Source organism: Lycium barbarum, chromosome 9 (genome assembly GCF_019175385.1).
Source record: "Lycium barbarum isolate Lr01 chromosome 9, ASM1917538v2, whole genome shotgun sequence".
In the NCBI taxonomy this organism is placed as follows: Eukaryota; Viridiplantae; Streptophyta; class Magnoliopsida; order Solanales; family Solanaceae; genus Lycium; species Lycium barbarum.
This window is the reverse complement of record NC_083345.1, coordinates 8397870-8418544: the sequence shown is the minus strand read 5'-3', so window position 1 is coordinate 8418544 and position 20675 is coordinate 8397870. Positions and strand designations below refer to the sequence as shown.

Genomic DNA, 20675 nt, shown 5'->3' with positions numbered 1-20675 from the left:
TAGTGATTTGCGCTTGGTCAGGCAAAGTCAATGTTGATCCAAAGTAGCCAAAGCATCAGCTTTCTTATTTTCCTTTCTTGGCACGTGTTGGAGAGTTACGTTGCCGAGCCACCCAATTAATTTTTGTGCATAGTGATGATAGGGACGCAATTCTGGCTTTTTGACCTCGTAGGTACCCAACAATTGATTGATTACCAATTCAGAATCTCCAAAGACTTGTAATTGTAACTGCTTCATATCAACAGCCATTTCAAGCCCAAGTATGAGTGCCTGATATTCTGCAACATTGTTAGAGCAACATTGTGTTAAAGTGAAGGAATACGGTAAGACCTCCCCCTGAGAAGTGACAAATATCACACCAGCGCCAGCTCCTTCGCAATGTGCAGCACCATCAAAATACATCTTCCAAGGCCGTTGAATCTCAATGACCATCGCATCCTCATCGGGTAGTTCATCAGTTAATTCCCAGTCATCGGGTATCGGATGGTCTGCTAGAAACTCCGCCAATGCTTACCCTTTCACAGCTTTTTGAGGAACGTACACAATCTCAAATTGTTGAAATTGGAGATACCACCTTGCTAGTCGGTCGCTAAGGACAGGTTTCGACATCACAAATTTGATGGGGTTTGCTTTGGAAATAAGACGAACTACATGGGCTTGAAAGTAGTGTTTCATCTTCTGAATCGAGAAGACTAAGGCCAGACACAACTTTTCAATCGGCGAATACTTCAACTCATTTGGCGTCATCATCCTACTCAAGTAGTAAAGGGCATTTTCCTTCCCTTTGGTATTCTCTTGGGCTAAGAGTGCTCCAACTGAACTTTCTTGTGCCGATATGTATAGTATCAAAGGCTTTCCAGGCACAGGAGCCGCTAGAACTGGAGGTTTGGTCAAGTAAGTTTTGATGCTCTCAAAGGCGTTGGCACAAGCTTGGTCCCATTCGAAAGGAGCACCTTTCTTCATGAGACGACTGAACGGTTGACATTTCCCTGCTAGATTTGAGATGAATCTCCTAAGATATGCCAGCTTCCCTTGCAGACTTTTCAACTCATGGATGTTTCTTGGCTCGGCCATCTTCACGATTGAATCTACTTTGGCTTGATCAATTTCTATCCCCCGATGTCGAACGACAAAGCCAAGGAATTTTCCGGAGGTAACCCCAAATGCACACTTCAAAGGATTCATTTTGAGTTGGTGCCTTCGTAGTAGGTCAAAACAGATCAGTGACTTGTATATATATTATGTATATTTGAGTATACTTCATGTATACACATTCATAAGGATGCTTAGAGGGTTAATATTTGAAAGCTTTTGCCCCCGTCTTCCCGATGTTGCACAAGTTCCAAGGGATTTCCATGAATCCCAGGCATGGCTAACATCGGGGAGGGTTCAAGCTTAATCCATAATGACCAACTAATCTCCCCATAAATGTACTAACTAAAGCATACTCTAGATATACACACATAAACATAATCAAAACACGGTATACTTGCAATATACAAACATGTAGGAATTTAAACAGGCACAGAATCGCAACACAACTTTTATGAAATTTCCTATGGTATGTTGATGGAGTGAAAATAGATTTCAGTTTATAAACTTTAAGCCATGTACTTCAACCAAACAGAAAACAGTTTGAATTGTCTCGCAAATATATCCAGGCAGTCACTTACTTTTTAGCCAGAAGTTTTAGGATTAAAGATCAGTCACACAGAATAGAAACAACAAAAAAACACATCAAGACCTTTAACCTTTGGAATTCCATTTGACTCAGTCGAACAGAACCAAAGAGGAAGAGTAATATACAAAGGGAAAACCAGACAGCATGCATGACATACACAGGTTTCTGCTTGTTTGTTAACACTTAGAGGGTTCTAGGCAATTCAGCACATAATTTAAGCTCAGCAAGACAAGCAGTAGGACCTAAATGTACTGGACACTCGATATCAGCATATTTCATATGTACAGAGCTTCAAACATAGTATTAAAAGAGCAGAACTGAATTTAAATACTTTTACCCATTTAAAGAAACATATTCTGAGATCCTTAGATACTAAAACCAATAGCAAATTAACAACACAAGCCATGTGGTTTAGACAGAGTCATTAAAAGGGCATACAAAGGTTTTGGTCAGTTTGATAACTCAAGTTACATGTCCTTTGGTCTTTATGAACATAGTTCTAGATCCAAGCAGACTTATACAAACTGGTATGCAACTTATCATAAGGGTTTAACATACAACAAAATTTAAACTTCCTAAGGCCAAACATCATCTTGAGATAATAACTCTATTGACTAACAACCAGACATATATATGCTTAAAGAGGATTTTATGCTACCAAATACCAAACAGCCACTTACAAGTCACATAGGGATCTGGTAAACCATCAAACATGCTATATAAGCATTTTTTTAGCAATTCTGACTAAACAAGATATCCCAGCTAGCACAATATAGTCAAACTAATCATTTACACAAGTAAACAAATGTCTAATGGATAGTATGCTACTGAGGGAATAGAGATGACATGCTCTTTTGCACCTTCCATGAGCTTACACAAATCCAAACAGGGTCATACACATGTTGATTTTAACTCATTATACTCACCAAATTAACTAAACATGTGGCCAGATTTAGGTGATTTAAGTAATTGGATCATGAATCATGCATAAGTGACTACCACAGACTGTACCTTAATACCATTAACTATATAGCAGGTCTTTTGAACTTAACAAGACTAAGCATGATATATAATGCTAAACTAAACATATAACATATACCAAAATTAAGACACGCTAATCACACGGTTGACCAACTAAACCCATAATCAAGTCTTAAGAGTGGACTACTCAGCAAGACCATAAACCAAATTTGATCACCTTATGCACTTAACTAGAGGCTATTAGCATTAACACAACCACCTATCATCACATATCGCAGACAAACATGGTATTGATCCTTGTTAGATTTAAAACAAATGAGATTCAAACCAAACACATAAAACACTATGACACAGAGGGGGTAAGCATTTGGACATGATCAAACCATCAAGACAAATGGCATGATTCAAGGTAGTTTAAGACATTTAACTCTACTACATTTAAACCATTTATAACACCAATTTACAATACTATAACAAATATGCTACCAGGATCATAGTAGGAATACAACAAATGTCTAAGAAAGCAATAGGCAGAAATATAACCAAACATGCACTTAAGAAAATTTAAGACTAATAACATCTAAATCATGACACCTAGTAACTAAACCAAACAACACTGTAGCACTGTAGCACTAAAGCTAAACCTAAGACTAATACAGCACTGTAGCAGTGTTGTTTCTGCTCTGTCAGCCTAACTTGTAACGTCAATAATTCTCTACTCCGATGTCATATCGATGAGCGGGTTGTTGCGCTGGAAACTAGACTCGACGAACTTCATTTTGGAATTTTGAAACATCTTAAAAATCCTAATATACATGGAGATATACCTCTCCAAAGTTGACCCAAAATTCTATCCAAAATCCTGCCAACTTTTTCCAAATTTCCGTCAAACTTCTTTTCTTCGATTTGCTTGATCCTGGAATCTTCCGAAACTCTCCATACATGATATTTATCATTAATCATACTTGATAATGGTCATGTCCTTTGGTTCCAAGGTTGTCCTTCCCAGTTACGACTTACAAGATCATAATTCATCCTTTACTTAAACAATATACTTAATAATGCTTCATTCCTCACAATCCATAGCTCGGCATACTTACATTCAAATTTAACCAGTGCTTCTCCGAGGTACGGGGTGTAACACGCCTATCCTCCCGAGCTCGTAAATCTACATTCAAGATGATTCGCAACCCGGGTAAGTCATTGAAACGCTTATGTGGTCAAACTAAATTAATAAATAAGCTAATGAAAATTGGGCAGCATTTCCCCTTATATCTTCTATTTCCTCCAACTCAAAAACAACTCCCAAAACCACAATAAAAACATCAACAATTCCATAATCAGAAGATTACATTCCAATTATACTGAATCCGATCCCAAACTTCTTTTCAAAAACAATCCATAACAACAACTTCAATACAACTCCTTATACACTTGTATACCACACTTCCTCAACATCATTATTACCTCTCATAACAAGATTATACTCATAACATGCTAACAATTATAGCTCAAGTTAATTTACAACTCAAAATATCATCAATTCATATTTGAACTTTTCCCTATAACTCTTTTCACTTTCTAAGACTTGCTAGACCTTCAAATCAACTTAACATAATAGATAAGATGAATAACATACCTTGTATTTGAAGAATTTCAACTCACACAACTTGCTCCAAGACTTAATCCCCACAACTCCAAGTGAAAGTAAGAACATCCAACTTCCATAAATAAACTTAGGTTGATCTTCTCTTCATTTGATTTGGAATGATTTGAAGTGTTTATGGATGTTAAGGGAAGCTTAGAGAGACATCAGGGATTTATTTTTGGTGAAAAATGAAGCCTAGGTCATGGAAGCATCTATTTATAGGCGTAGGAAAAAAAATTCCACCGACTTCCAATTTCTGGAAATTTCGGGTTAAGGTACGTCCAAAATGTACGGGACGTACATTTTTGTACGGGCCGTACTTTAATCCATATTCAGAATTGCGATTTGTCAGTTGCATTGGAAAGAAGACTCGTCGAACTTTAATTTACATAGGTTATGGGTTCTGTAACTCCTCATATTATAGGAGATATGCTTCTCTCAAGTTGGACCAAAATTTCCTGTCGAAATTCTTCCAAGTTTTCCCAAATTTTCAACAAACTTAATTTCTTCGATTCGCTTGATCTCGAAACGTTTAAATACTTGTCTAACACTTATTAAAAGTCTTCCTTAACCTTATAGGGATATCATAGCCTCTCTGGACTCACGTTAGTTTACTTACGACACAATCGACGCGGAAATTTACGAGGTGTAACATGTTGAACACATGCAATGCCTATATCGAGTGATATATCATTTCAAGTTCTCGCATTATTGTTGTGATTTATTTTTGCCCTAACTCTCTTTCAGTCTTTGCTGCCGATGGTATATATAATATATTCGAAATGAGCTTTGATTTCGATAGTTGTAATTTTCAATATACTCATTGTAGTGTTGTCGAATTTGATATATAGTAAAACTTATAGATTAGGACAAAACAAAATTAGAAAACTTGTGCAAATGATGCTAAATTACTGTTTGGAAAAGAAATATATAGAATCAGCCAATTTTACCTTCGGTTCTGGTTGTGAAATAATTCAAGTGGAGTCAATTGTCAAGTCAAGTGGACATTCATTTTCTTTTATCTAATATATTTTCCAATCATTTAATTTAGACTATCAACCAACTAACCTTTTATTTATGTTAATAATAATGAGACCATATAAAACAACATATCACTATAATTGTTAGTTTTATGAAAAATGTGCGTTATGTGGTTTCACCATAAAGGTGAATTGATTAAAAAAAAAATCCTCAAGTAACATTGTCTTCCAGAGAGATGCTTGATGCTCTCCAAGTAATGCTAGATGAAGTGATACTTCATTATAAGCTAAAAGAATCCCTTAAGGTCATTTTATCTTCCAGATGTAAATATTTATATGTTACAACTTTAATGGGAGGCAGTTTAGCACAATATTTCAGTGCAACTATTTCATTAGGAAAATTATGTAACTTTATTTGCTTTTTGTTATTCAAGAAGACTATTAATATTAGTAACTATGATGCCTAGATAAATCTTCTTTCACTTTCAGAAAGTTGATAACTATTAGAGATCAAAATAGAAAATTTTACTTTGAGATCCTAAAACAAAATTAAACGAAAGAGAAGTGAATAACATCAGTTGAAAATGGTAATTACCAGCCAAAAGCTACATTTAAATGAATCAGCAAAAATCAAAATAGGGTAAATAAAATTATTACATCCACCAAATTAAATAAGATGAGAAATAGAAGAAAACAAACTACAACTGAAGACAATTATTATCAGGAAAGAAAAAACATATTTTTGAGTTACCCAAAAAGGATATTAGAGCAGATAAAATTACATCAAAGTAATGATATTCTAGACCACAAAATTACAAAAAGATAAACGATGTGGGAAAAAATAAAAGAGCTTCCAAACCTGGCATAGAAAATAAAAGCATATTATAACGATCTGTAATGATTACCTCTCCTCTGTTCAGATACATCCTCTTCTCTTCTTTCAGGTCCTCAATGCTTTTCCAAGAAGGGAAGAGAAAATAACAAAACAATCTAGAATCGCAATAACATAAAAACTTTACAGAATGAACTATAATAAAACATATCAAAACAATATTACAAATAAAGTAACAATGTAGGGAAAAAAGAACAATTCCAGCAGAAGATAAATAATATCACTCCTTCAAATCACTGAAAGAACAAAAGAACATAGTATTACTTTATTATGTGCAAAATTTAACTGGATGAAGAAAATGGAAGCAGAAGATCACCACAACCTTCTTCTTTCCAATTTATATAGCAGACGTATTATTTTGCTTTATTGATTAAGAAAACTAAACGTTATCAATGAATTTATTAGGGCAAGCAATCGGCCAAAAAAGAAAAACGGCTATCATTATTAGCCTAATTAGGGGAAGCAAACGGAAAAACGGCTGCCAATAGATTAATTATGGGAAAAACTGCAAGGTTAAACATTAATTTATTAAGCAAAAATATTATGTGCCTTAAATAGAGTAAATTGATTTAAAAGAATTAAAAAAAGGAAAAAATGCAAAAAAAGGAGAAAAAAGATAAACATGAATGGAGGTCATAGAGAGGAGTCACATCACCTTATCTATGTCTAGCTTTATAATATATATAGATTAGTTTCGTAGGATAAAGGATAAAGTATTAAAGTAAGTAAAAGAATTACTCCGTGTTTGTCTCTCTCTCTTTTTCTTATTGGGTTTAAAAGATAGCTAATGTTAAAACTTAAAAGGTTAGTACATGTCGTGATGTTGGTTATACGTATACTAGTGAAATTGTCTGCGCGAAAGACATTGAATTTACAAAATGAGACCATTGATTATTTTTTTTTAGAAAATAAGAAATAAAAGTTCTCACGTAACCTGGACCGATCTTATATTAATTTGAATTATTCCTGTTCTTTTTCCCTTTGAGTTACACGTTTCATTTGAACAAATATTTCATCCAGGTTTAGGATTAATAAAAAAAAAAAGTAAAGTAAAATATGTTAAGAAATGTTTTCGAGAAATGTCATCTACGATCTTGGACTCCAATCCAATATTTTCTCATAATATTTTTTTTTCTTTTATGTCCTATTCGTTCTCGCTTCTTCTCTCCCTCTCTCTCTCTCACTCTCATTCTTTCCTTTGCCCCACATTATTAAAAAACTTTGTTTTTCAGTTAAAGGCAAAACTAAAAAAAAGAGTAATTTATTCTTTTCTTTTCAAGCATATGAGGAGTTAATTGATTCCTTTCCATCTGATGCTTCCGCCACCTATCAGAAATTTAAAGTCACTTTAAAAGCAAACACAATTAAAAAAATAAAAGAGAGTCTACGAAAACAACAACAACAACCAAAAAAAAAAAAAAAAAACTCAAAAGACTCTTATCTCCATTTTGCAAATTTTCACTATCTTGTGTAATTTACTCTTCAACTCAACCTACAATCAAAAGACATTCTATCACAATCTCTATCGCAAATATCTACCTCAAAAGACTCCTTCTTGCCATTTGCAAATTTTCACTATTTCACGTGACTTATCCTCCGACTCAACGCGCAACCATTTTTCTTTACATTAAAAAACATGAATTTAGTATTTTCAAAAATGAAATCAATTAGTATTGGAAAAAACTCACCATTGTATCCATTGTAAAAGAGTTAAGGATATGAATATGAGAAGAAAATGTGTGACAAGTGACAACAACACAATGAAGTAAGGCAAAAACACAACGGAGAAAAGGAAAAAAAAAAGGCGAGAACTTTCTGTGCAGCGATTATATTGGATTGAGGGGGAAAATGATATGTTTTTTTTTGTTTTTTTTTTTTTGGAATAAATGCTAAGCTTTACTTATTTATAGTAGCTAATACTTTATTACTTATGAGTAATCAGTAAGACAAATAGAAAAAGTAACGCATATAGAGTGAATGAAATAATAAAATGAGTCTTAAAGTGCATTAATTGACATAAAATATAAAATTAGTCTTAAGGCCATTAATTGACAGAAAATTAGTGCGTTAAGGGGGTGTAGCTACGTGGGTTGATTCAGAATAAAGTTTTACTGGGCTTTATTGCATAGGTTATTGGGCTACTGCTAAGTGGGCTGCCATGCTCTACATTTATTGTAGGAAAAATTACATCATAAGTCAAGCTTTTAGAGTTAGGAATATAAATAACACAACTTTTAAAGTTCTTCAAAAATAACACCTTTTATATTTTAAAGAAAATATTATACGAAAAAGAATCCTCTAAATTAGGGATTCAATAATATTTACTCATTATTATTATCATTTATCTCCCTACTTTAGGGGGATAAACCCATCTTTAGTAATATAAGCTAAACTAATAGGATGGAGGAGGAAAAAATTGCAAAAAAAGGAGAAAAAAGGTAAATGGGATCCTTGGCCATAAAGAGGTGCCACATAGGATTGATTATGCCTAGCTTTGTTCGGTGTAAGCATTATCCTTTCCGTTACTAACTGTTAAGTTACTACCCCTTATTTCTTTCTTCCAAATTCTTATGCCTTCATTGGTGTATATTGATGTAGTGTTTTTAATACCATAATTCAATGGACAATTAAATACGGACAGTAGAGGGGAAAATGCTACTCACTTCTTTGGCATAGTTGGAACAAAAAGCAAAGAAAATGAAAAAAAAAATGTCAAAAAAAGGAGAAAAAAGATAAATAGTAATGGTGGCCATAAAGAGGTGTCACATCACCTTGTCTATGCCTAGCTTTATATTATATATAGATTTATTTCTCTTGTTTAACAGATAAACATCTATTCTTCTCACTTCTCTTTCTTATACACTCCTCAATTGCTACTACATCTTCTTATTCATTTCCACTTTTTCATATTGGCTGTTGAGAGTTTTCAAGAATTTAGGCAAGGCTAGTGTTAGAGAAAAAAAAAAGATTGACTTCGTTAAAATATTTATTAAAAAAAATTAAAAACATATTTATTAAAGAAAATCCAGCAAATACATTTCAAAACAACATATTCGAAAGACAATTATTATATGAGGTATAACTGCATATATAAGATATTATTTGAAGCACACAAAAATTTATCATACAAGGTATAATAAAATTATACGTGGTATATGAAATGTATACAAGGTTTATATAAATTGTATAATAAAATTATATGAGGTATATAAAATTTATTATACAAGGTATAATAAAATGTATATATGATATAAAAGACAGTTACAACAGAATTTACATATTAGTGATATATATTTGTATAAGTTTAATTTTGATTAATTTTAATTTCAAAATATTACTACATAGGTTTCCTTATACACAGGAAGTTGCTTTAGCAAAAAAGTTGGAACATATGGAGGTTTCCTTGTACATAGGTATAGTTGCTTTACTATAGAACTCTTAATTAAACTGCTACGAAATGTTTACTGCATTTACCTGTTAACAATCTGTAAATATTTTTATATTCTTGTCTACTTATGTTTTTTTCCTTTTATTGTATGAGTCTTTTAATTATGAAATTGACATATACACACAGGTTCTAAATAGTATTGGCATCCTTTTGACCCAAGTTTTATTTGGCAAAAGAAAACCTAAAAATATTGGCATTAGGTAGCCAAAAACGTTTTAAGCGGGCATAATATTAGGGATACAAATGGTTTTCCCTGAAATTTCGCAAAGAGATTCCCACATTACTTGTGACTCATGAGTTGTGATTTTCATTGGCCTTTATTAATATAATTTCTTACTTTTGCATCCACTATTTATTTCCCATTTCCACACATTTATAATGGAAAACATTATGAACAGTCTTCTTCTCTTAATGTTGCTAATTTGGTTTTAGAAATGTTTGTACTGTCCCATATCCGTATCCTTTATTACAATGTATAAAGGTTGAAAATGACTTTTCCACTGCTAATAATATGTATACATTTTATACATATAACATGTATACATATGTATAGTATGTATACATATACATATGTAAATGACTTTTCCACTACTAATAATATGTATACATATATTATACATTACATGTATACATGTTACTTGTATACATGTGTATAATATGTATACATATACATATGTAAATGACTTTTCCACTACTAATAATATGTATACATATATTATACATACGTATACATGTAATGTATACATGTTACATACGTATAATATGTGTACATATTTTACATATATCATAATATACCTATGACATATGTATACATATTATTGTATACTGATTATTGCAAAAAAAAAAAAATATGGGATATATTTGGTCGAAATGTTCAAATACAATGCTTAGTTATATTATAAATGAAGAGATTTTGGGAGATAATTTTGTAGAGTGAGAAATTTTAGGAAGAGAGAGAGAGAGAGTTTGGAAGATCGATTTGAACCTTTTTTAAAGGGACAGTTAAAGGGTTATGCAATACAAAAGTTATAGCTTAAACGTGGAAAATGGCTATCCGTGCCATTTTTTTATACCATTTATGATCCATAGTTGACACACTGTGCCAATTCCCCTTTAATTATTCATTAGTTAGTAGGAGAAATGAATAAAAAAATGCAATAAAAATGAGAAAAATGTCAAAAAAAGGAAAAAAAAAAAAAAGATAAATGCCAATAGAGGCCATAGAGAGGTGCCACATAAGATTTTCTATTCCTAGCTTTATATTATATATTGATGATTTCTTTTGTCAAAAAGGGCTAAGTTTTTTATTAGGGATATACACAAAGTCTCCAAGTAATATAACTGTCATATGGAATATAGTTTTAAAAACCTCTGTAATATGTATAGGATGCATTCTCTCTTAAGCATGGATAGCATAACGTATAGAACTGCTCACTAATGACACGCAATTAAAAAGGAATATTTACTTGTCATAACTGTCTCTAAGAGGTATTTATTAATAATAACTACTTCACTATTTAATTTATTTTTATGTAGTAGCTACAATGATTTTCTAATTTACAGATTGTAGCTATACCAAATATATAGAGTTATTCCATTGTATTAAGCTTATCTCTCACAGCTCTATCTCTTCTCCCTCCCTTCTCCCTTTGTTCCCTCTCTCTCTTCTCAGATCTGCTTCTAAACACCACTCCTCCACCATCGGCGCCACCGCAACAACCACCGTTCCCGGCAACAATCTCCAGATCTGCTTCTCTCTCACCTCTCTATCTCGTCTACCTCACTTCTCTCTCTGCTCCCTCTCTCTTCTCAGATCTGCTACTAACCACCACCCCTCCACTACCGGCGCCACCGCGACAATCTCTGTTCCCTCTCCCTTCTCAATTTCGAGTTCTTCAGTCCAAAACCCAGAGAAAAAAAGTGAGGAACTTAAAGAAAGGTTGAGGAAACTAGAAGAAGCTTCGAAGAGGAAAGCTTTTCAAATCTGGACGGATACTGGAATCCATGGCTTCTTCTCCTTGTTGTATCTTAGATCTGAGTGTATTTGAATGTATTCATTACTTTTTTTCTCTATATACATATGTTGTATATTAGATCAGAGTGTATTTAAGTGTATTCGTTATTTTTTTCTCTATATACATAGTTTTTCTCAGATCAAAACTAGATGTATTTGACTATATGTGTTGTTTGAATGATCTATATACATATGTTTGTATACAATTTTTTCGAGTAAATACAGTGTATTTGAAATTTTGTTGAACTACATTCAAATACAATTGAATTTACGACACCCGTGGCGACGTTGCTGATCGTAGCTCGAATACATTCAAATACAGTCAAAATAAAAGGATATATCTATATATAAATAGACTAAAATACACAGCTCCGTCATGTATTTAAATGCACCCGAATAAAATCATTTTGAATACACATGTATTCAAAGAAATTAAGGTTGCATGTATTAATATAATCAAATATATGTGACATCAAATAAAGTTGGATACAGCTGAACAGTGTATTCAAATACACACGAATTGTCTAAATGTTAGCTACAAACCTTAAATAAGTAAAAGGTAGCTACTATTTGTTAATAGCTCCTAAAATGTAGTTATTTGTCTAAGTTGCCCATATTAAAAACCATGCATGCACATGTCGAAGACTGGGATATTTAATTTGAAATATTTATATGATAGCGGATACTTATAGAATGAATTAAATCCTCTCCCGATTTCGCTCACAAAATTGAACACTAATAATAGTCGATCCATAAAATTTCAAGTGGATAGCACTATAGCCTATAAGTTGTTGGATTTGTGATATTATTAATCTTTACTAGTTATGTTGGAGATTAGATGGGCTAGTCACGGGCTACTAGTGATTCGTTTAAATGTAACTTTCAACAAAACATAATATTTTATGAAAATGTATTACTTGTTCCTATCTGTTCCATGTGAGAATGTATCATCTTATAATACATATATTCCTGAAAAATTATGTTAGTTACTTGCTGAATCTCTATAAATACCTATCCCACTGGCCTGAATATGGTAAAATCGAGTTCCTTCATCCTTGGCTTTTTATCTTTTCACTTCCTAATTCCAAAGTCTATTCTTATAATTTTCTACAAAATTAATTGAAAAACTTAACAATTCTTCGGAACTTCATTTGAGTTCGCATTAGAAGATTCCTTAGTGGTTTGCTTATATTTTGAAAGTAGAATGTCACGTTATTACTGCACTAAGATAATAAATGAAATCTACTTTGAAGTCATCAACGCCTTCCATAACGTGTTACGTTTCTCGAATTATTTTTTCACATTCGAAACTCTATTTTTTTTTGTAATGTTAGTTACTGTGTGTTATTTGTTGATTAAGATCTTCTTAGTGCTTCCATCTCTAATATCTTCCAACAAGAATGTGACCAACCCATCAGACAGAAGATGTTATGTTTGGGAAGGTCAAAAACTCAAAATATTATGCATAACCTATAAGAAGAGTTTATCTATTGTACCAGGATATACTATAAAAGCCTTAATAAAGCCAAACAAGCAATACCAATTTTAACTTTCCCCTTATCTGGAAGTGATGAATTATTCCCCAGATGATCAAAATTTTCCCCTTCTCTGGTAAATCAACACAATTCTTGAATCAAAGAATGGAATAATACAAATGTTTATAAAATACATGTAATACATTTATTAGTTAGAAGATACAAGTTTTAGCAAAGAGAAGGCTTAACGCATCGTAAATTTAGACTACATTAACCAAGTAAATAAGTATCGAATATCAGATAATAATAAAAATAATGTTGAGTAGCTAATAGTGCATTTAGCAGAAAACCAACTAGGACATCAATTCACAATCAGAAAATTGACATAAATAATCGCTCATCCATAAAAAAAAAAAAAAATTGCCAACAGATGTATAATATACACATTACATATATTATGTATATTGACTTACAAATATAAATATTTATAGTCGTGACCAGATATGTAACTTTTCCATGCAAATTTAATGGTTTTCCCTTTTAATCTTTCAATTAGTTGCTGCAAACATGTCAACCAAGTGACCAGCTTATAATGTCTTGTACTGAAAAAAAAAAAAGGAAGTGGCCAACTTATTTCTAGCAATAAAACGATACCATCTATTAAGCCCAAATAAGGCCTAATAACGGCCCAAATAATGGACCTCAGTACAGTCAAGAAATTGCACAGTTTGTCCTTGAAATGGACTGGTCTTTAATTTTTGTCCTTCAAATGGATTGGTCTTTAATATTTAGGGGAAAAGACATACAATAGCCAACAGGCCAAGCCAACATTTGGGCCTAATACCGTGAGCTGGCCGGCCAGTCCAAACTATTCCCAAGTACTGGCCGGCCCAGCAGCCCAAACCCCTTTAAAAAAAAAACTTTCTGTGGCGACTATAGTCGCAACTAAAGGTCCACTGCAAAAAGAAAAAGGACTATTTGTGGCCACTTTAGTCGCTACTAAAGATCAATTTTTTTTTAAAGTGGCAATTAAAAAAGTCTCCACTAAAGGTTAAAATTCATATTAAGCCTTCAATAGATGTTTCAAAACATGTATAATACGTGTATACTTATATAGTGATTGAACTTTCAAAACGTATATAATATGTGTCTATTTATACGTTGATTGAGCCTTTAAGAAATATCTCAAAACATGTATAATAATACTTATGATATATTTTCTATACATATATAGTAGGGATACATATTCTATACAACAATGATACTTTTTATGTACTAAAATAAATCAACTACAAACTAATAAAATTAGTAAGTATACATTAATTATATATTTATTAAACATAAATTATTTACGTTAATTACACATTTATTATACACATATTATACAATAATGATACAGTTTCTATACGTATGATACATTTTCTATACATATACAGTAGTGATACATACTCTATACAATAATGATACGGTTTCTATACGTATATGTATGATATATTTTTTATACGTATGATACACTTTCTATAAAAGAATGATACAGTTTATATGCATATGCTAGAATTATATATACACTTTCTGTACAAAAATGATACAGTTTATATGCACTTTCTATACAAGAATGATACAGTTTATATATTGTATATGTATGATACATTGTCTAGATAACATTCAAATTATAGTAGTGAGACTTACATAAACAACTACCTTTTATTAGCTCATAATAATATATAGCTACAAGTTTGATAATTACAAACCGTAGCTACCTTTAATGTCCCAGCGGCTGTATTTCATTATTTTGAAATACAGCAAAATACAAAAATCGTGAAAACAAAGTGAAGTAAAAATAGGCTTGAATCAGTGGTTTATTGACTACTGCTAATTTGTAACCCTGTTAAATATTCTTTATTTTGTATTTTTTCCTCTTTTTGGTTGGTAATATTTGATTTTAGAAAGAGAAAGACCCGTAAATAGTGAGGAGCAAAAGGAAGAAAATGGAACGGAGAAAGAAAAGCACTTTTTGTTTTTTTGGTTTAGTATATAGGATTTAGGGTTGTTTGGTAGCTAGTAAAGAGATGCCTTATTCATGTATTAATTTCTGCATAAATTATACCACATTTGGTAGCTAACAAGCTGATACTTTATTCATGGATTAGTTTCTACATAACTTATATCACGTTTAGTAGCTAGTTAGAAAGTAAGTCATTCATGTATAAAATCAATACGACGTTTGGTTTGCAATTTTAGAAACCCGCATAACTAATACATATATAAGTTATGAAGGAATCTATGTATTATTTTATGCGGGTTAGAAGATGAAATAATTAATATATAAATAAAAAGTTGAAATGACAATATTACTCTTATCACTCTCTACTTAAATAGTATATAATATTTTTAATTTTTAATATAACAAACCAGCATCCAAAGAAATAATTCACGTATAACTAAATCCTGCATAATTAATACATACATAACTAATGCCTACATTATTAATACCTGCATAATTAGTACCCCATAATTCTAAGCAGCTACCAAAAAATATAGACGTTAGCAATTCCGGCTTCAAGGTTTTCCTCTTTTACACATTTTACACTTTCTTTTCCCACTTTGATATGGCTTAATATCTTTTTTATAGTTTTTATATTTTAGCTATTCCCCTTATTAACCAATTATTGTTTATCAAGCATTATTACGGTCCCCAAATCCTCAATTTTCCATGGCACAAAGAAATTTCGGATAAGCCTCTTCAAAACGCTTCACCAATTATTTCAAAATCATTAACAAATTAGTCATAAAAAACAGAACGCAAGTAGCAAATTGGGATAGTCCAGCAGAAATGTAGCAAACTGGTCTTTTCTCATTAGATTATGGCTTCTGATTCTTTCAAATTTTAAAATGTAGTAAGCTTAATTAATTATTAGTCGTATTTCCCACAGGATCTTAGATATTAATCTTTTTCAAATTCCCATTTCATAATTAAATTCATATATGTAATGGGTGCAAATAGCAACGAAATCAGCACCTGAAGTTGTGGTGGATACTCCATCTTTATGCAAAAGGTTTAAATAAAAAATGGTGTATTAATTTTCTATGATAATTAATCAAATTATAAGAAAACAAATGAATAAATTAAAACTTGATAAGGGTTTAACGGGTTGGGACGTGATATTTTTTAACGCATCTTGGTCCACCTATTTCTTGACTCGCTCATTTATTAACTTAGTCCGTTTTGACCCGTTCAAATTTCAGCTCACGTCGACCATTTGACCACCCTAGTTGTTTTTCACTTCACCCAAAATGTAAAATCTTTGACATTTCAATGTCATATGTTGTCACTCTATTGTATACTTAAACAATATTACAACGCATGCTTCAAATGATAAAGGATAAATATAGTTAGTCAACAACAATTATGCTTAGTTTCTTTTTTCTTCACAACAACTATACTTAGCAACTAAATCCTTAGTGTGTCACTAGAAAGGTCTTGGTGTCCCAAAAAATGTGGCCAAGTTCAGTTAACTCCCTTTTGGATTCGATTATTTTAATATGTTAAGGTCCATAGGAAATAAGAGTACTGTATATGAATTGCCCTTTTTAAGTTTTATTTATAATTTTAACTCTAAGGATGGATGGTGACAGAATGAGGACTTCGAATTTGAATTGGATTTGGACCAAGAATATGGTTTCTTCTTTTCTCCTTTTTGTTATTTGAACTTTATTAGACACTGTGTATAATCACGTGATAAATTTAATAAAGTCTTTTTGATGAACCTATCAACGTGCAAGTTGCCATTCCCAACCCTACGTGGAGTGCTATTCTTCCAAGAATTTTCTAGAAGGAGCTCCATAGTATCTATTTAAAGAAAAAATAAATATTACTCTCTCAATCCCAAATTATTTATCGTGCTTACTAAAGATAATTGATTTAAATTATTTGACATTTTAGAAGTTCAATTCACAATTAATTGTTTTTTTCTATGTTATCCTTTCTAAAATTTTATTATTAATCGAGATGACCACATAAATCAAGTAAACATTTAATGAATAAAGATTCATAATTTAGACATAAATAAAGGTAAAATTAATCAAATAACCCTCATAAAGTCATAATCCTAACTAGTATTAGTTAATGGGCGTATAAATAAAAAAATGACAAATAATTTGGGATTAAAGGAATAGTTAATATGTATAATGATGATATCTCAAAAATGACTTTACACATCTCTCCATTATTTCATCGGACACATACTATCATTCATCGATATATCAAAATTTAGACAAACAAAGTGAAATCATTTTAATTTCTTTTTGTCTCTATTTCAGTCACCAAAACCCCGTTCTTTAACTACTCCTATTATCTTTCTTCTAGCTGTAGTACACAAGATAAGAAATATAGTTATTGCTTTATTATCACAGTTTATTACTGAATTCATTGGTCAATATAATTTTACTATTATGCAACGCGATTCGAATTAATCAGATTTCCAATAAAGCTGGTACCAAATATCGGGTGGAAAATAAGAAAAAAAATCATGTTTGATTTTTAAAACTTATGATTTATCTTAGCATTTGACTATGTTGCTGTGATTGACTGATTTGAATAAACTTCGGAGGTCTTATAATTTTTATTAACCAATGAGCAAACTTAACAGAAGTGCACGAAAGAGCTAAATTCATGAATCCTCATCCTGCAAATAAAAGATTTGTCCTCTAGTTAATTCTTTATTTAAAATAATATACCGTATGAGATAAGCAATACAAATTACAATGGTGATCCTTTTTTTTTTTTGGTAGAAATGATGATCTATGTGCTTAGATTGGATTATGCACTTTTCTACCTTAAGTGGGATTTTGACCTCTAGATAACTTTACGAATAGATTATTTCCCAAGCAAAAAAACAATAAACTATTTCACAAAAGATAATACGGTGCACTTGGATCACCTATATCTTTTACAAAAAATATAGGGTATGATAGCTCTTGTGGCTTTTAGTTCTACCTAACATCTAAGACCCAAAGAATCTTCTTTGTTTATTTTTTTATTTTTTTATTTTGTGTTTGAGAATGGACCAAAATAGTAGCGATTTATTTGGAAACGATATAGGTAGCTTCCATGAAGGCTCTACAAATCTAGCATATTGTATTTTCTTTGTTAAGAATCAAGCCAACTTGCCAATTTTTATTTGTCAACCTATGCATTACATTTCTTTATTTCTTCTTCTAACTAAATATGTGAAAATTAAAAGTCAAATTCTTTCTGAGGGAATAGTCCAAAAGTGTCATATTCAATTTAGGTTTGCTCTTTGGATTTACATGTAGTAGAGGAATACAGATGTTGAAGTGTTATACACAAGGAGATCAATTTATTATCACTATCCAAAATTTGACACGTGTTTTTGAGTCTATTATTATTATTATTATTGTGTTAATCAATATTTGTATTCTTTTTAATCGATTTACTTAATTTACTCGTGACAAAATAAATTTACACACATGCACGTTAACAACTCTTCTCGACGTCCATAATAAAACTAGAAGTATATCGCAGATGAGATCGATTCTCTTATATAGCATCCCAGAATCCTGTACTGTTATTTGGAAATTTACAATAAAATAACCTTTTTAAATGATTTTCCTTTCAAGTGAAAATACAAAAATAAAACCATTATCTTTCTAGTAATAACTCTGCCGTAAAGTAAATTCATGACTCCAAAAAAGGCTCGAGAACATGAAAAATAAGTCTCTAGTCAATCACCAAAATCATATGAAACTTAAATACAATCATCACCAAAATATTGACAACAAAGATACTACAAAGTTATCTTCAACTAAAGAACAAAGAGATGGAATTTCCCAAACCCCTAAGAAAAAAGAAACAAAAATAAAATAATAAATAAAAAAGATGGGTAAATCTTTGATTTTACCATGAACTAAAGTAAGTTGCATCACAACTACTTTGATCACTTGAACTACTATTCAAAAGTTGCTCTAAGTAGTCAGCCCCCAAATCTTCAAACACAACTACATTATTTACATTTTCCATTTTCACTTCCCTCACTACTTTGTTACTACTACCACTATTACTACTCTTCTTGGAACTGGAGCTCCTTTTCCTCATTGAATGGCGCTTTTTTAGCGCCATTACAGGGGAACAGTCATCGTCCACGTGGCACTTCATGTCACGTAGTGATTCCCTGACTGTTTCCACTGGAAAATTCAAAATGGCGGATGTACCCCTCATTGAAAAAGCGGCTTGATCATAAGCCAAAGCAGCTTCCTCCGCGGTATCAAATGTCCCTAACCATACCCTAACACCATTCCTAGTAGAATCCCTTATCTCCGCCGCGAATTTCCCCCATGGCCGCCTTCTAACACCTCGATACGACTTTTCCTTAGCGGGTTTTGCTTCAATTTCTCTAACAACCTCGGATTTTGAACTAACTTCCTCTTCCTTAACATGGTACGATGTAACTGTTTCTGAAGTTGTTTCCTGAGCGACGTTAGCAAGAACACCAAAAAGAAGCATCTCTTCGGAGTCATTAACGTTAAAAGGGAGAGAAGATGAGTTTAAATTAGACCATTCCCACGAAGAATCAGAAGAATTTAAATCAGAATTCATAGGGTAGTAGAAAAAATGAGAAGAACAAGAAGAAGAATCCATTTTTTTCCTAGATAATATATGCTCTGTTTCCTATAAGGAAAGTATTTATAGATGCTCTGTTCTTTCAAGTAATAGTCCAATCCTAAGAGAGCAACTTTGGGGTAGCCTTGTTTATATACCCAAAAAGTTAGATGGACCCCACTAGGAAAATCTATATGGCTACAAAAATTTCTTAAATTATTTGTAGGTGGAGCCAAAAATAAAAAATAATAATTGGAACTAAGGGGCAAAAGGGGGGGAAAATAAAGGAAGAGTGACCAAGGAGGATGCTTTGCGATTATTGTAATGTTTTGTTGTTGATTAATTTAATGACAAATTGGGCCAATAGCGCACGTGGGTCAAATCAATCAAAGGCCGCCAAGTCAGGCAGGGACCAAATGACGTCAGCAACCTGGACATTTTTGATTTCACTTATTTTCATTTAAGTTTTTTTTGGGGGGTGAGGAAATTAGAAGAAACTGTCTAAAGTAATATGCTATCCTACAGAAAGATACCCCCGCTGTTTCAAAAAAGTAAAACAGATTTTTAAATTTTGTAATTTTAAATTAAAAATTTGTATAATGTAGTAAAATATTTTTTACTCTTGTAGTTTTGAACATGTCATGCGAGATGTTGAAATTAAATAATTGCCAATTAGAAAGAGACATTTTTATTAAAACAGACTAAAAATGAAAATAAAACAAATAAATTGAAAAGGAGAAAGTAAGAAATAATTTAAAATAAAATAAACCGTAGTCAATACACCAAACTTAATTAATACTAACAGGTTTTATATATATATATATATATATATATATATATATATATATATATATATATATATATATCAAATCAATAAATGTATAGTATATATTATGAAATCTATATATGAACATACAATATATGAAACGACTCTCTA

General features: G+C 31.6%; 1 protein-coding gene across 1 annotated transcript; it reads right to left on the bottom strand.

The window, feature by feature from the left end:
* Nucleotides 1-18845: 18845 nt before the first annotated feature.
* Nucleotides 18846-19852, bottom strand: LOC132609627 (ethylene-response factor C3-like). The gene has a single exon (XM_060323689.1). It carries the CDS (start codon nt 19775-19777, stop codon nt 19037-19039), a length of 741 nt encoding a protein of 246 aa, XP_060179672.1. The 5' UTR covers nt 19778-19852; the 3' UTR covers nt 18846-19036.
* Between the last annotated feature and the right edge of the window lie 823 nt (nt 19853-20675).